This window comes from Toxorhynchites rutilus, chromosome 2 (assembly GCF_029784135.1).
Source record: "Toxorhynchites rutilus septentrionalis strain SRP chromosome 2, ASM2978413v1, whole genome shotgun sequence".
Taxonomy (NCBI): domain Eukaryota; kingdom Metazoa; phylum Arthropoda; class Insecta; order Diptera; family Culicidae; genus Toxorhynchites; species Toxorhynchites rutilus.
Genome location: NC_073745.1, coordinates 603,497 through 621,412, shown reverse-complemented (window position 1 = coordinate 621,412; position 17,916 = coordinate 603,497). Strand labels below are relative to the sequence as shown.

General features: G+C 38.3%; 1 protein-coding gene across 1 annotated transcript in view; it reads right to left on the bottom strand.

Moving 5' to 3' along the window:
- LOC129770778 (zinc finger protein 423 homolog) overlaps nt 1-17,916 on the bottom strand; it is a 115,232-nt gene that overhangs the window by 65,409 nt on the left and 31,907 nt on the right. Inside the window, exon 3 of the mRNA XM_055773840.1 lies at nt 6,251-6,349. Within this exon, the coding sequence (XP_055629815.1) occupies nt 6,251-6,349 (99 nt within the window). The remainder of the gene's footprint in view (nt 1-6,250; nt 6,350-17,916) is intronic.

Here is a 17,916-nt window from a genome sequence, read left to right as displayed (position 1 = left end):
TGTTGACATAACTCACATTTTCCTGATTTTATGAGCCATATTGCTCATGAAATCTTGTAGTTGATTGTTTTTTATAGATGACAATTGTATTGTGACTTACTTCCATCATTTAAGGAGCAAAAGGGTCCAGAGAACAGTCGTATTCTTAGTCATTAGAATAGCAGTATTTTCAGTGGAATGTTGCTTAACTGTAAACTATTTTTCTCAAATCATATACACTGATACTGTGAGCCTTGAAATTATCATCATATCATCGCGAAAATAACGTAAATCTATGAAGGAGAGAGAGTGAAAATGACACACAAAAATATCACTTTTATTCATCTTTTCCGGCATCATTTCACGGATATCCACTGCACTCTATCACATTATAACTTTGTAAAAAAGATCTGTTTTTAATTGATAAAAAACCTGCTTAGAATAGCGTTTTCACATGGATGCTTCAGTATAAACCATAGGTCAGTGCTTGACCTCAAGGATTCCGATTCTTGTAAGTTTCACCTTAACCCAAAAGGTGTTCAGAGTGTAACTTTGTCAACGCGTCTGAATAGCGCACACATAGAAAACTTTCTTCTTGTAAGTATCCTGGTTGGCGCAGTCGTCAAGAAAAAAACATAAAAATTTAGAGAAATGAAAGAATGAAGGGCAGGTGTAATTGGTGCCTCCCTTATGCACTAGGGTGTGTCTAAGATTCTACATTGTACTTTGTGACCAAGCCGGGAGCTGATATATCAGACTACGAATGTTGCTCATTGAAATAAAAAATATAAAGAATTGTTCTAATCCAGTGGAAGAGATAATTTGGCATCTGCTACTACATATATGAGGTAGTTGCGAAAGCTGTATCGCAAGCCCCACCCCTTAGTGATTCATTAGTCAGCCAGAAATATATAAAAGCGACGGTTTAGTGATGAGGAGCACTCGCCAAACATTATTGCAACTTTGTAATGATCTAAGTCACTAAGAAGAAAATTGTATGTTGTAAGCAAAATGTAATACAATAAAAATACAGCTACTGAAAAAAGTGCGAGCATCAATGAGTATATTTCAAACGGTAAAGTAGTTTACACCGTCTACCAAAGGAACCAAAAAGAGAAATAAAATAAGAACCATACAAAAGATATCAGCAGCAGCAAAAATGTTACATTTTCCTGTCACAACGGATTGGATTTTCTGGCGATAACGGATGGTCCGATTTTAGCTGTCTATTTGCTATTGTTCGCTTCCGCCCAAGGAACGTTTATACAGCGGTGAAAACTGAAAAAGTAAAGGAAATCGAATCGTAAAATTATAGTAGACGTTTTTCATATACCTTTCAGCCTGTTGGACTGGTTAATCTCTGCGTAGTAGGCGTTGTTAGTCCAATTTAAATTCGCAAAACGTCTAGTATAAGTGAAAGTGTAACACTATCTGGTAGCAGTTTGCTGGAAACAGCTTCAAAGTCAGAATTATTTTTAAATATTCATATATTAGGCTGTCAAAAAAGTCCTGCGGTATTTCCGCGAGGTGTCGTTGTAAGCGCGTAGTTCTAGTTGTATTCATTGTATCGAGTCATACTATAGCTTGTTGGAAAGGTATTTTTGCGCGCTATAATATAGTCCTTGACAGTGTTTTGTTTGGTTAAGTCGTTCGTGAGTTATAGTGTCGCAAATATGGAGCAAAATAAAGAGAAAATCCGACATATTTTACAGTAATACTATGACAAAGGCAAAAATGCATCTCAAGCTGCCAATAAAATTTGTGCAGGTTATGGACCCGATACAGTTTCCATTTCTACCGCACAACGATGGTTTCAACGTTTTCGTTCTGGTGTAGAGGTCGTCGAAGATGCGCCACGCTCCGGAAGGCCTGTCGTCGAAAATTGCGACAAAATCGCTGATTTAGCCGAGAAAGACTGGCATAGTAGCAGCCGTAGCATCGGCCAAGAGCTGGGGATAAGTCATCAAACCGTTATTAACCATTTGAAGAAGCTTGGATTCACAAAGAAGTTCGATGTATGGGTGCCACAAACGTTGACGCAAAAAAAACATCTTTGACCGTATCGACGCATGTGAATCGCTGCTGAATCGCAACAAAATCGACCCGTTTCTGAAGCGGATGGTGACTGGCGATGAAAAGTGGGTCACTTACGACAACGTGAAGCGCAAACGGTCGTGGTCGAAGCCCGCTGAAGCGGCTCAGACGGTGGCCAAGCCCTCATTAACGGCCAGGAAGGTTTTGCTGTGTGTTTGGTGGGATTGTCAAGGAATAATCTATTATGAGCTGCTTCCCTATGGCCAAACGCTCAATTCGGACCTGTACTGCCAACAACTGAACCGCTTGAAGGTAGCACTCATGAAGAAGAGGCCATCTTTGATAAACAGAGGCCGCATTGTCTTCCATCAGGACAACGCCAGGCCACACACTTCTTTGGTGACGCGCCAGAAGCTCCAGGAGCTCGGATGGGAGGTTCTTTTGCATCCGCCGTATAGTCCCGACCTCGCACCAAGTGACTACCACCTGTTTTTGTCCATGGCGAACGAGCTAGGTAGTCAGAAGTTAGCCACAAAAGAGGCCTGTGAAAATTGGCTATCCGAGTTTTTTGCCAATAAGAAAGCGAGCTTCTATAACAGGGGTATTATGAAGTTGGCATCTCGTTGGGAACAAGTCATCGAACAAAACGGCGCATATTTGACTTAAAACAGATGATTGTAACTAATTTTATGAACAAATGAAAATTCAAACAAAATACCGCAGGACTTTTTTGACAGCTTAATATTAAAAGCAATCGCCATTTCGCAAACATTTAGTTTTTTCGCGCATCGAAAACGAGTCGTCTGATTTGAGCTATCTGTTTTTTTATGTTCTTTGCCCAAGAAGTGTTATAAGGTGAGAAAAAATGGAATGTTCAAGGAATATGCGAACAAGTGATTTCCCATACGTTTTCACGAGAGATCGTCCCATCGAAATTCACATTGACACATTTAGCTCTGTATTCCGTTTGAATCGAAAAGTGCAATGGAGAATCTATTCATTCACCCTCCATACGTTATAATTTTCATCCATACAGACCGCAGATGCTATCATTTTCCCAGTGTCTGATGAAGTCTCTCCTGCTGAAAAACAACATCATATCTCTCATAGTGAGTGTAACGTAATTATTGTGTAATTATTTTCCGGCTAAACGAAGAGATATGATAATTACTGTATTCGAAAGATGAAATGTCTATGAGCTATATGCTTGTTATTTGTTGATTGCTAAGCCAACGTTAGTCCTACGTCCAGATTGCGGTTATATCACAGATATAATCCGCTTATAGTTAGTTTGAAACACATTTTCATCAAAAAGGTTTACAAAGTTCAATGCAATCACGTGTGTAGAAAAAAAAATCTGCAAATTAATATTAAGAACAGAAAATTTCACTCAATTCCGTTGTGTCGATCTGAAGCCGAGTTTCGAGGACAAATGATGTTATTACAAGAATATAAAAAAATCAAGTGACATCACTGAAACAGTTCTCATGAAGAATTCGGATCACAGAAACAAAAGAGAATCGGCCCGTACTCAATGGATTGATAAAATAAGACATGAACTTGGTGAAAGTAAAACGAATGATCCCACGCGAATCGAAAGAACGTTAACTACTTTAACAAATCAGTTCTACTATCAATCACAGTTGTTATGAAACTAACACATCCCACTACTTTTGACCAATTTGTAACACACGCTGCTAGAAACAACAACATTCCGCACACACAACCTCCGGCTACATCAACAAGAGCCATTAATAAACTCTTGCTAATTGTAAAAGTCACGTTGCTTGCTACCGCGGTATTCTCAAAAAGGCAATTAAACCCGATTTTTCGTTATCCTTTCTCACCTGTACCGCATTCCAATACCAATTTCGTAGCGGTAGCGTCAGGCCGGTATGGAGGGAAATATTCTGCCAACAGGAGAATTCCACGTGATAATGAGAAAAATGCGCAAAGAAAAAAAAATAAATCGGGTAGGGTGACATGGTGAAAGCAATAAACGGTTCCTGATTCACGTTGTTTTTGGAAGCAGATTTGCCGGCCTACACGTACTCGAACGCAGATGCTCCTAAAGTTGGCAGAGCGAGGGTGTATGGTTATTGTTATTATACATCGGAGCGGTACGCATCACCCCCCAAAGGCACAGGGACACGGACAGTGTACACGAAAGCGGCAGCAGCAGCAGCAGTAGCAATAGAGACACTCTCTCTGTGGAGCACATACATAAATTCATCCTACCCGGTGCTCTCACTCACCAGTCGTTGGCGGTACGAAATAAAATGTGTGTAGAGATACATAAACATTTGCAGAAATAAATTATCTTCTAGGGGTTACGAATGTAGTTAAGTAATATTGAAATCACTCCCATGCTTCAGGTGAAAAGGCACCCAGGAGTGTCGTGGCCGTTTCAAAGACACCCAGTACACCGATACAAAACCGGGCCAAAACTTGGCACTGGCATGCCGAGAATGAGTCGTTGAGCCAAACAAGACAACGAACGGCAAGAGGAAGAAATAAAATCGTATCCACATTAAAAATAGAGATGTTCATCTCAGTTCATTCGACAGTTTCGATAATGTCCTTTTTGAGGCCGGGCCAAACAAATACCCAGTCAGTCTACGGTTTAAAAGTGACGATATGCAAGTGAACCAATAGTCCGACATCAATCTCAATTATACTTTTTAAAAGAAGCATAGCACTAGATTTTTAGTCACAACACTCCGTAGCCGATCACTGAAAGTTAAATCACAATCATTGTAAATAATTTACGTTGCCATTTCCTCCACAGCCACTTTTTCTTCAAAGGTACACCAAACAGATCACAATCTTCCGAAGCTACGTTACCACCTCTCCTTCGTCGCTCCTACCGAACCCTTTTACACTCCAATGAATTTCTAAACGGTGGGATCAAACCGCTTGCTTGTTACGCCTAAATGTGTGCAAGACATGCTCTCCCCATGCGATGTGGTGTACCAAGATTTTTGTACCCTTATTTTCGACGGCACTGTTGGATAGAATTACAATTTTGGCCACACCACAGGACCAAGAGTAAGTATGAACGAGGTGAGTTCTCATCGGACGATATCTCACAAGTTCCCACTGTGCTCATCTTCCGACATAGGAGCAGCAAAGACATTGTCGAAGCATACGAATTTGCTAACGAGTAGAGCGAGAAATGCCGGAACATAAGGAAGGGGAAAATCTTTGGATCTGTGATTGTTTTTGGTGTTTATTGTCATCTTAATGCCGATTTTTAAATTATACATAACTTCATTGAATTTGGGACTTTTGGCGCATACTATCCGATACACACTCATAGCAATAAAAGAAGCTATTCGATATGCAGCGGGAGACGGTGAAAAGGGTTCGAAGTTTTTGTCATTTCACCTGGGATGCCGGGCGAGTTTCGTGTATTCATTTGAAATCACTTCTGTATTATTTATCCTTCGTTTTTCCAATCTCATTTGCCTATGGGTGACTGTGGCTTAAATATTTGATGTAAAAATCGCTTTTCCTATTTATCTGTGTGGAACAAAAGTATTGCAGAGCAATTACGTCTAAGGCAGTGCGAATGTCGAAATTAGGCATCCTCAGACAGAGGGAGCAATTATATAAATAAAACAGACGACAGTAAATGCGATGAGGGTTACAAACACATTAGAGGGAACGTGTAAAGCTGCTCCTCAGGGGAATGGTGATGCGATAAGAGCAACGGATGCCGTCTAAACAAGTAACGTTACATAAATCAAGTGAATCGCCCACCACCGTAAGACACTACACCTATTCTTCAAAAAAGCCCCAAACATTCTTCAGTCGTATCTCTACTTTCTTTGACCGGCCCCGGGAGATCTCGAAGTATTGTTCTTGGGACGAAAAAGGTAAACTATTCCTTCAGACACCAGGAAGCTGCATCGTAATTATTCAAAAACACAATGTAAGAGATAAAATTTGCATTGCTCACTCACTCAACGGACGTTCGTAAATCATGTCAAGCATTATGTATCTTAACGCAAACCTCACAAAAGAAAGACATCATGCTTAATTATTCATCAATGTCCCTTCTTCGTCTGAAGGATGAGCGTCCCTTCGAAGCGTGCACCACCAAAAAACTATCCTCTGGAGGAATAGATATCTTGCAATACTTCCTAATATTGCGCTACCGTTAAAGTAAACACCGGATGGTTTGCTGTGAATATGTTGCATTCTTGTAGATATACAATTCGTTTAAAGCACTCACCAGAGCAGAAGCTTCCGGAGGTGAGTTCGTCATCGTCGTCGTAATCATTGGAAGCTAATGATTCATCATCATCCAATATTTCATCTTTCAAAGGTTCGCCTGAAAATAAAAGAAGGTGGAGTGTTTTTAGAAATTAATTTACAAGAAGTATTTTATTGACGAATCTTATACATTGACGAATCTTATACATGAATGTATGCCGTGTTTCATTGCGCAAGCGATGAATAAATATAGAAAGCATATGTGCTAAACCCAGTGTTTATGAACAACTGAGCTGAAGAGCTGTTCATAAAGAACAGCTCATTTAGATGAGCTGATATGATCAGAGCTGTTCATCATGATGAGCTGATTTGCACACCTCTACTATGAACCACTGCAGGAAGGCATATCTAAACACCGAAACATTGCAAATTGGAATTCACTTCCAAATTGCGTAGTGTAAAAATCACATCGCTCAGAAGATTTGGGCTACAGCTCTTGCATTTCATACATCACAAAAGCTCAAATCCATGGATTTTCTCTGGCACTATTGCGTATGATATTTGATGACTCGTAGACCGCCCAATAATCTTCTGTGCTCGGACACAACAGAAGTCATCACCTTCGGAGTATTTTTACCGCATGAATCGTCCTAGAAATATGTTCAATAAACAGATTTGAGTATTATGGTCTCTTGAAGGGCAAATCCAATACAAATTTTTCTTTTCCTGATGGCATCCTGCGATGTACCAGAACTTCCTGCATTGAGAGCGTCAGCAACAGGCTCGTCGTTCTGCAGAATGGAGTAGGGATTGTCCTGAGTCGTTGGAACGGAACTCTTAAGCATTTCTGCATAAGTCCACTTGGAACTTTCCTTTAAGGAACGCTTCACACTTTTAAGTGATAAATTCTTGAAGCGACCGACACCATCGAGTATCTCTTTTCGAGTCAAACCCTTTTCGTTTATTACATCTTCTATTTCAACGTTGCAACAGGGTACGTATTGTGTGCTCCCGTGGCCGAGTGGTTAGCGTCCCACATTATCATGCCGGGGGTTCGGGTTCGATTCCCGTTTTGGCCGGGAGATTTTTCGTCAAAGAAATTTCTTCCGACTTGCACTGTGGTTACGCGTATTCTAGAACTTGCCACTCCAGAATACATTCAAGACGTATCATTCGGCATAGAAATCTCAACTAAGTAGTGCTAATAAAAATGACGCAAGTAATACTTATGTTGAGAAGACAAAAGTTCCATTGTGAACGTCAATGTCATTCAAGAAGAAGAAGAACAGGGTACGTATACGCGATACTCAACCGCAAAGAGATCACAACGCGTTATTGTATTCGCTTGGGTCCTGCTGGAGACGACAACTCGTAAATTGTCTGGCCCCATCCGAGTAATTTCGGTAACATCGGAAAAATTCTGCGTTAGTTCTTTTGAGATGTGAATGACATTAAGAGGGTTGAATTTTCGTCTAAAGTATACAATGAACGGACCTTTGATGCCCTCAGGGTATTCCTTTAGATGAAAATCATGTTTTTCATAAATTTCTTCATCTTCAGAATTTTTTACTTAATACACAGATTTTTCCTCCTGAACGTCTGCTTCATCCATCTGCTCTTCAGCAGGTGGGTCAGCATCAGAAATATTCAATGACGTGAATGGGAGATCCTTCCCGCCCTCAGCCATAATAATAAATCTGTCACCTGTTCGATGTGAACAGTATAGAATAATAATAAATAAATAAAAAGATAAATGAGTAAATAAATTATATTTCTATTCAAGGTATATATCTATATATATAAAAATCTCGTGTCACGGTGTTTGTTACCAAACTCCTCCGAAACGGCTCGACCGATTTTGATGAAATTATACTCAAAATACTTGGTAGGTATGAGAATAGGTTGTAAACTATATATGATACCGGTAGGATACCGATAACCATACATTTAATACCGAATAGGGTGGCTCTATGCAGAAAAAAAGATCTGGATATTTTTTTTTTCAAAAATTTGACTTCATACCATACATATAACCTTAAATTTTGACCCCAATTCCCTATTTTCAATTGCGATTTTATTATTTTTGTGTCAAAAATATTCTAATAATTCAACCGTTGTTCGTTTTTTCAACAGAACGAATTCATTTAAGTTGTTCAATGACTGATGGCGTAACGCCCGCAACATCCACAAATACACAAGTAACATCAATTCATCTAAAGCAGGGAGCATCTCCGACGAGCTGGAAGCCTTTTTGAATGAGCACAATGAGTTATCGAAATTCTTCAAATCACATTTGCTCGGATTACAAAATGGCAATCACGCTATTGCCATCAACCCTGATAAAACATCAGCTGGAGAGCACGTGTGTAGATCCAAAGCACAAGCGCTGCTGGAATCATGATAGCACGGTGACACGAGAAATTTAATGCGAAGAAAAAACAATAATCTGGAATTGCGTTCATACGACCGTTCATACGACCCTCGCTATGTTCTTCTTCAATGGCACTAACGTTCCCAAGGTTTGCCTTCTCAACGTAGTACTACTTGCGTCATTTTTATTAGTAAATAGTTGAGATTTCTATGACGATCAATACGCCTTGAATGTATTTTGGAGTGGCAAGCTTAGGAATACGCGTGACTACAGTGCAAATCAGAAGGGTTTCTTTAACGAAAAATCTCTTGCATAAACATTAGACCAACGAGACCCCGTCACAGATACTTAATTCATTATGAACAACATTTCTCATTTTGATTTAATATTTATGAACATGCGACGAAACAAACAGAGGGCTCGATGGATTTTTATGTTTATCATATGGTGATTTGACATGGTCAAGAAACGCCAATTCAAGATATCGTAAGCTGTGCCAACAATTTATGGTCGACATATACGCGAAGGTAGAGATTGAACGACTGCAATTCTTACTGCACAATCAACAAAAGCGGTGCGAGGAATAATACATTCACTTGCGAGACACTATCATGAGCAACGCCGACACAGCTTTAGTTATAGCCAGGCCAAAGCGCAATGCATTGTCATGACATTGCGCGTGTGTTCAAACACAAAATGAAGTTCGATCGTATTCATCCCCACATATTGTTGGTTGTATTCTGTTGATTGGAAAAAGCGCAATTTTGCATTCTGTTCAAGATCAAGTCCAATCGAGTTGAGCAAATGTGACAACCTTGCCACGCAATTCGACGTAAACAACATTGGTCTCCATGTTCCATTTCTATGAAGCAAAAATAGTAATGGTTTTTCGGGTGGAATAAACACGCAAAATTTAGCATTCAAACACATTCAAAACAAATTTAGCATCCAAACGAAATCGAATAATAATTTTCATTCAAATTTCAACAATTTAGAATTATTTCCGGAATTATGCCGATCAGATAGAGAGTAAATTGAACCACAAATACGGATGACTTATTTTGACTATTGTTTCGCGACAAGGCGAACGAATTTAAAACTGTAAAAGTCGATTTCGATCGAATTGTAAAATCCGATATGCATAAATGAATATTGAGTTATACAAATCGGTGAAGAGTAATAAAAACATCCATGAATAAAGAAAGCAATATGGCTGTGTTTCAAACTTAGATTACCGATGTGAATACTCCTCGATTGAATGACAACGATAAAATAACGCGATTCCAAACAGGCCGATTAATCAGCTCCATTAAAGTTAGCTGGCGTATCGCTGTTTTCCAATTTATGAACGAGACCAAGCTGTTATAAACCAAGCCATGTTGAAAATCACATGCACGTATTTTCTAACAAGGAGACAGCAATAAATATTGATTTTCTATATTTCATTTTTTCTACTTTACGACAAACTTATATTACTTTTTTTCAGTTGACGTTTAACTTTTAAGAGATCAAACATGTCAGTTACGTTAATGAAATACACCAAGAAACATCATATAACCTTTCGTTCAAATCATTTAATTCGTTTTTTTATCGGTCACATTCGATTTATTTTAAAGATCGTTAAAATATTCAAACACACTTACAATACATTAGTGTGTTTTATTCAACACATAAATCAACATAAATTAAACTAGAAGACGAAGCCAACCTTTCTCATGATGTTTCCCTTCGTATTGTTGATTAAGAATCCGGAATCACAAAACAGTTGGATTGGTCAAAGGTACAAAAAAACATTTAGTGTCAAAATATAGATATTCCTAAAAAAATATTCCAGAAATTATTCCTTTAGACTTTTAAAATTTGTACGTTGTATCGAGGTAAAATGTACGTTATATCGAAGTTCCCCTGTATAATGACATGGTGATTAAGATTCGTCAATAAAATACTTCTTGTAAATTAATTTCTAAAAACACTCCACCTTCTTTTATTTTCAGGCGAACCTTTGAAAGATGAAATATAAAATATTTGAAATTTGATATGCGTTGCTCTCAAACGATCAATTTGTGTGACCAACTAGTCCCTCTATATATGAAAAAGAATACACATGAAAATACATAATATAAGCATATGTGCTTATATTATTAATTACTTGAAACACGTATTCCAGACTATTATTTACAACAGACTCGGCGAGTACAACATTTCCGACATTTTTACTGAGGCTTTACATTACAATAGAAAGTTTTCTTCAAAAAAAAAAAATCTTATGAGATTTTTGCACCGCCTGCAAACAAAGTGTTTTTCATTGAAATAGAATACTCATTTGATACACAGAAGTTAATTTTCTTTAATAATTTGAATTTTAAAAACGTGTTCATTCTGCCTGAGAGCCAATTATTATTTTTGGCGCCCCCTAAACTGGTAAACAAAGTTCAATGCCGTCAACGCGAATATAACAGTTGAAAAGACGAGGGACAAATGAAACTAAACTGATGTCTTAACACGAAGAGCGAGAGACGGTCAGTTCATTTGAATCTTACAGCTCACACACTCTCTTCAATTCTACAGCTCTTTTCTCTCCTTCATCATCATCAAAGTGAGCTGAAGAGCTGTTTGATTTTTTTTGCGAGCTGTTCCGCGTCAACTCACTTCAAAGAGTCGATTCTTCGGAACAGCTCATGAGCGGATGGCACATCTCTAGTTCATAGTGGATTCCAAACTTCTGCTTCATCAAAATGACAATCTGCACAAACCGCTATCGGCCACCAACACTTATAAATCACATATGCAGCACTTAGCCTCATAATCATTCTACTTAAGGTACTTACGGCGCAATTCGTCGGTAAAATGACACTTTCGTTAATACATTTAACATATGAAGCCCCGATTTTTTCTTGCTGCGCTTTCCATTTAACACGCATTAAGAGCTTTTGTAAAATATCAGTGTCGGTCCCAGTTCCCAAAGATACTTATTGTATAAATAGAAAATAGTCAGCAACTACAATGTAGTCACATTTTGCAAAACATCCGAAAACAAACCGTGTATATTTTTATTTTATTACTTTGTAACTGTCAATCCCAGTCAGTCAGCGCTTTCCTACCAAAAAGCTCATCGTCGGCCTCTAGGAACCGACGTTGGACACAACATGTTAAAATTAACAAAGCCGGATAATATTTTTCAACGAATTATGATCAAGTCAAGAAAATTAAATTTCTTATAAAAATCAGGGCAAATGCTAAGATATGAAAAATAAATCAGGACGCCCCAAAAGCATCTAAAAATCAGGATAGATGGCATCCCTAGTCCGTATTAACGTATTAATTAAATCTTTTGTTCCAAAAAACATTTTTTTCTCTCTTTGATGTTCTATTAGTATAAAATGCAGAAAAAAATATTCAACTGAGTTTCCGGTTGACTGAATTCGAATTGCCGAGCCTCACTTTGAACTCCTGTCGATTAAATGGATTCATTATAGAAAAGAAGTCTCTTGCCCAATATAGTTTGAGAATCCCTGATCTAGAGGATCAAAGCGACAGAGTTCGATAAAACGAACAACGGTATGTGCAGAATGAAATAGCGGTTGCTTCTAGGCTCGATGGTAAAATTGATAACATACCATCATTTTTCTTTCGTCTGAGTTCATTAGAAAGCTCTAATGTAGCTCATAAAACCTTTGCCGATGCAGACGATCTCAAAGTGAAGAGAAACAAATATAAATCAATGATTCATGCCGTTGACAATCGAGTTTAAGTTACTCTGACCGATGAACTGAAATACAGGCTGATCTCTTCTAAAGTAGACTCAGCTTCCCGGTTCGGTTGACATTTTCTAGACATTAAAACAAAACAACAACTGATGATGACACTGGGAAATGAACTACAAAATATTTTGAAGAACAGAAGCTCATATTCATATCTGCTCATATTCACTGGTTGCCAACGTAAATAGTATAACAGGTATATAATTAATACAATTTTGAAACCATCTATTGAATGCCTGTAAATTACATACTTTGAATGCCTGTAAATAGCATACTTTCCTTTTTTACATGTAACACAAAAAAGATTACTAAATATGCTTCGAATCGATGAAATAACAGTTTACCTAATCATTTTATAATTATAAGCACAACAGTTTACACATTGGTAAACAATAACTTCTTTCAGATTCACTTTATGTTTCTAAGCAGAGCTTTCTGTATTAGGTGGCCGCCAATCCAAGGGTACCCAATCTAGAGTACATTTACACATTATACATCACGAATAACTTATTTATGCCCAATAAGTTATACACGGATGGGCTCAATTTGCAACGAATGCTGCATTTACATTTCTAGCGAGTGATTTACACACACCTCATTCGCAGTGGGATATAAAAATTATGAACACCCATTCTTCTGAGTAGAAAGTACGGGTCGGGCATTTCTTAGATAGTTTCCAGTTCGATTGGTTTGCAGCAATTTTACTGTAAAAACTGTATTAACTGTATTTCATAAAAACGTGACTTTTTTTTTTGATTTGGTACCCATACTGAAAGAAGTAATCCTACGTCAAAACTAGTTGATTTAAGTGAAATATAGGATATTGCATCCTGTTGAAATTTTAAAACTTTGGAAAATTTTCACGATGTTGTGCTGGAGTACACTGAAAATGGAAGGCTAGTCAAGGAGAAATAAAACAGTATAATACTAACCACTTGCCCTACGATTTAATTTCCAACAGCACGGGAATGTGTTTTCAGCAGTCTTCAGAATTTAACTCAGTGCTGATGCGCAACAAGATTTTTGTAAATGAAATTATTCGATGCGTGACCGATCGAAGTATGTGCATTTGGTCCGCTCTTTTGGAAATTAAATTATAGGTTAAGGGGTTGAGGCAAAAAGTCCAGAACAATAAATGTTCAATAATTCTGCCTAATAGTTTATATTTAGCCACATGCGTGGAAATTATTTTTTTTCATCAAATATGGTCCTCTATCATCTCTTGAAATGTTCAGTGTCAGCTACCCAACACAATACATAAAACATTCTATCGATTCATACTCATACATGTTATGATTAGAGTAAATGAAAGTAAGCGACCAGATGCTCTATAAAAATGCGATTACTAGTTTTTATTCGAAAGCGTTTACGCAAAAATTCATCGAAGAAAAATTAAAACAAAAACGAAAAAACTAATCGGAACAATGCCTAAGCATAGACTGAAATCGTTCAAATTCAAAAGGCTTATAAACTCATACTCTCTATCCATATCACCCTATTCCAAACAATTCACTTACATTCTATTAGCAATCTTCTCGTGGGAATATCTCACTTCCAATATGGGTTTATTCGGTGGTAGCCTATCTCAGACTAATAATTATTGGTAGGTACTTCTTCAAAATTCGATTTATCACACCTTATTGGGAACTTCTTGCTTTCGGTCGGGCAAGATTGCTGCGAGAGCTGTGTTTCCAATTTGATGTCCTTCGGGGTGGCGGTGAGGAATCGTCTTCTCGCACACGACTGGTTCGTTGTACCGTCTCGCCTTTGTTTGGGGACCGAAATCGTCATTTTTTATTCATACATATTTGTAGGTTGTTTTTTTCGAGAACCGAAGCGAAAGAACGAGGGTGCAATTTCGTCTTGTTCTTGGAAAAGCTCAAAAATCTGGCCACCCACATCCCAAAACAATTCAGTTTTCCCCAATAGCAGTGCGGAAGCAAATAAAGCAAAATAAAAAAAAGCAATTTGATTGCTATGAGAAAAATAGAAGTCTGTGTAAAGTGCAAAGGCTTAAATATGCACTCGGCAGAGAAACTCGGAATCATAAGGAGAAGCATCAGGTCTAAGATTTTACCTTCCAATTTACATACTAGACCATTCTTCGGTTGTATGGATCCGTTTGGTTGTTTGGGGAACCACCTTCACAATTGTTGAGCATCGTAGGAGAAGTTGGGAACATCCCAAAATCATTTTCACTTCCCGTTCCCTCGCACACTTTCTATTGGCGCATTTTCACCGGATCAGGATTCGAGTAGAAGCGCTCACACAATACTCGGAGGTATATGCACCTTCTATAGTGTTTTTGTCGGTGCAACGAATGAATGAACATATATGATAAGGATTCTTCGTTAAATTCTTCTATTCAAATGGAAAGAACCTGGAAACACGGAGTGTAAACTTATTCCGGTTCTAGCGATGCAATCATTATACCATAAAGATTTTTCTGCAAATGATGAATTCATATTCTTTCAACTCGTTCCGTAGCTAATTATACGACACAAAAATTCAAATTATATTTTTCATGGCGATTCGGTAGCGGCATTCCTTATAGAAAATTTCTCCAAACATCATGCACTGCTAGAAGAGATTTGAGTTCAAGGTTAAATCTAACAATCACTTTGAAAATAAACAGTAAATATAGTGGAATATTCGATTTTAGACTCTCCCATTATAAATGTGCCCCAATGGAACCTGCCACAGCATCTTTGGAGATCTCAAAACTCTGAAGCACAACTTATGTGGGTTTGTTTTCATTGGCTCTGGGCTTAGCCTTTTGCTTCTTGTAACAGCGTTCACTTCTTGATGTTCGCTCCCTAGCACTCGTCTCTCGTTTAGCTTGCTTCCCTTTAGTGTCGTATCTCTTCTGCTTATGTGCTCACGCCGAAAGAAGAAGAAAAAAAACTTTTCCACCCAGTATCACATCGGTGCTATCAAAAATTCCCTGTGGCATTTGTGTTTTCTCAGCTCCTTCACGGACTTCTGCCACAGTTTGATAGTCTGATGAAAGAGACTATTTTCACCTGAAATCGTTCGTGTTTTAAATTTCACACATCCGTTTCCCTGTACAACCTAAATGGCGAGAAATGCATACGAGCCACATGGATTTTGTTTTCATATCGTTTTTCAGTTTTTCATCCAAATTGTCACATATTCTTATTGAAATTCGATATTTTTCTAAATGAAATACTTTATGTAAAGAGTAAACGAAAACTGTCACTTATTTGGTGCACTCTTGCAAAAAAAAGACACGGGGTTTTAAAAACGTTACGTGATATCAACATTTTTTCTCTGTCCAATATTTTCTGATTCAATTTTTTACCTAGCTGTAGTAGTTAAGCAGCAGCGCATACACTATCTTTGTATTGGTGTAATCTTTCACTATGTTTACACACTTTGGCCCAATTTAAGACCGTGGTCCTCCGAATTTTTGACAAAATACCGATGGAAGTTGTGAGTACCGCCTTCGACGTATTTGAAAAACGTTTGAAGCTTATCAAAAAAGTGTTGGCGGTGTTATTCCGAAACATACCGTATGCGTGATAATGTTTGGACCATCGTACAATTAAGGTTCCCGTTTCATCTGTGCATACAATGGTTTCGTTTTCTTTGCATGCACGTAAGCTAAATTCATATCATAATAGGCGGCGAGTAAAAGAAGCCTATTTCCTTTGTTTGACAGTTGCACCATGACGAAGTGGCAGCGTATTCGTGATTTGTCCCGCGCGCAAACCTCGCAAAAAGATATTTCAATCGCCCTGGGAGTTTCCCGGTAGACCGTGAAAAAAATCTTAGACCGAGAAAAGAAAGGATAACTATCCACGAATGTGGCCACAGGTTGTCCGAGTTCAGCTTGGATTCCGAAGTTTATCGCTGCCTTCAGAAGGGAGATTCGGGTGAATTCAGTGCGTTCAATGAGGAAAATGGCAAAAGAACACAGGATCACTGACTTTGCGGTAATCCTGGTCACCGACGAACGCATGTTTACCATCAAATTCCAGAACCGTAGGCAATGTTAGTTCTTTTCCGGTAATAGACGTGGTCGACTAGACTGTTTGGACTAGTGGCTTTCGAAATACTGGTGGCTCTCAAATACTGGTTAGCATTTGTATAATATATATGATACGGCAATATAAGATTAATACGAGCGAAACAAGAGACACGCATTACTTTGTCACATATGTACACGGCCCAGACCGAGATGGATATAGATCTCCTTTATGCTGGAAAGTGTGTTCTAGGAGTAAAATTAGAAAACACTTTCCTACTTCAATTTGTAATGAGATGTAATGAGTTACATCTCGCTTCTGTGCAACAGCACGTGATCGTATAAAACAGTCTTGCATTTCAGCCAGCCTTGGTTCGATCCCCGTTGAAGTTGTTTGGACTTTTTTCGGTGCAATCCCAAAAAAGGTGTAAAAAGAAAAAAAGAAGGAGATGTCTGCTTCCATACATACAAACATTTTAAAGCGTTGGGGGACAGATGACATTATTTGCTCATTTGATGCTACAAGGCATGAAAAAGGGGGTCTTCGTAGCTACTTGGTTACGCGTTCGCTTACCAAGCGATCGATCGTGAGTTCAAACTCAGGGCCCTCAATTGGCCATCTTTGTGTTGTCATAGAATAACTACGTCCACGCAACCATCATCAGCGATGGAAATCGATCCACGGTGGAACAAAGATCGATTCATCCATACAACTGCTCTGCTCTGCAAGAAACATCGGGCTGCTGTTCTATAAATAACTCAACAATGATCAATATCAACTGTCTCCGCTGTCCGGTCTGCTGAACAATGGAAGAACAGAAAGAATACCCTTACGCCCAAATGGCTACTACTGTGTAATTACCATAATGTAATGGAACAGAAAACATAACGCCTAAATGGCTACTACTAACTACTGTGTAATTCACAATTTATAGAAACATAAACATATGTACATGTACACGATTAAACCCGGCTCTGTTACAGCTAAATACTAATGAGCCTTATAAATAAATGGGATAAAAAAAAGGCATGAAAAGACATGGTTTCTGCCGAAAATGAAATGCTTTCTATCAACGCTAGTTTGGGTGTGGAGAGAAATGGATCCAGACTACATTACTAGAAACTGTTGTGCATTCCGGAAGCGTGTGGAGGCCGTAATTGCAGCAAGTGGAAACTCGATCGATGATTAACATAGCTTAAGGCTCTCAGAAATCTTTTAAAAAAGAATTTTTTTTTGTGGCGTTATGTTCGTCCTACGGCTCGACAAAGTAATATTTAACTATGAAGACTATGAAGAATTCGCCTTTGTATTCAACTGGAAATGAGTTTTGGCTTCTTCCAGCAGTTTTTCCGTCAACATGACTCAACAATCAATCGGGCGATCAGATGCTATCTCGTTCTACGACTCAACTATCACATTCCATCCTTCCCCGTCGAATGGACTTCAATGCATATACTTCCCCAAAAATGAATTCGTTTCTCTCTCATGTATTACGTATGCATGTAACGATATTTGACGTGGTTTGACAAATACTACAGGTGAGCTTTTTTGTATCGTACACGAA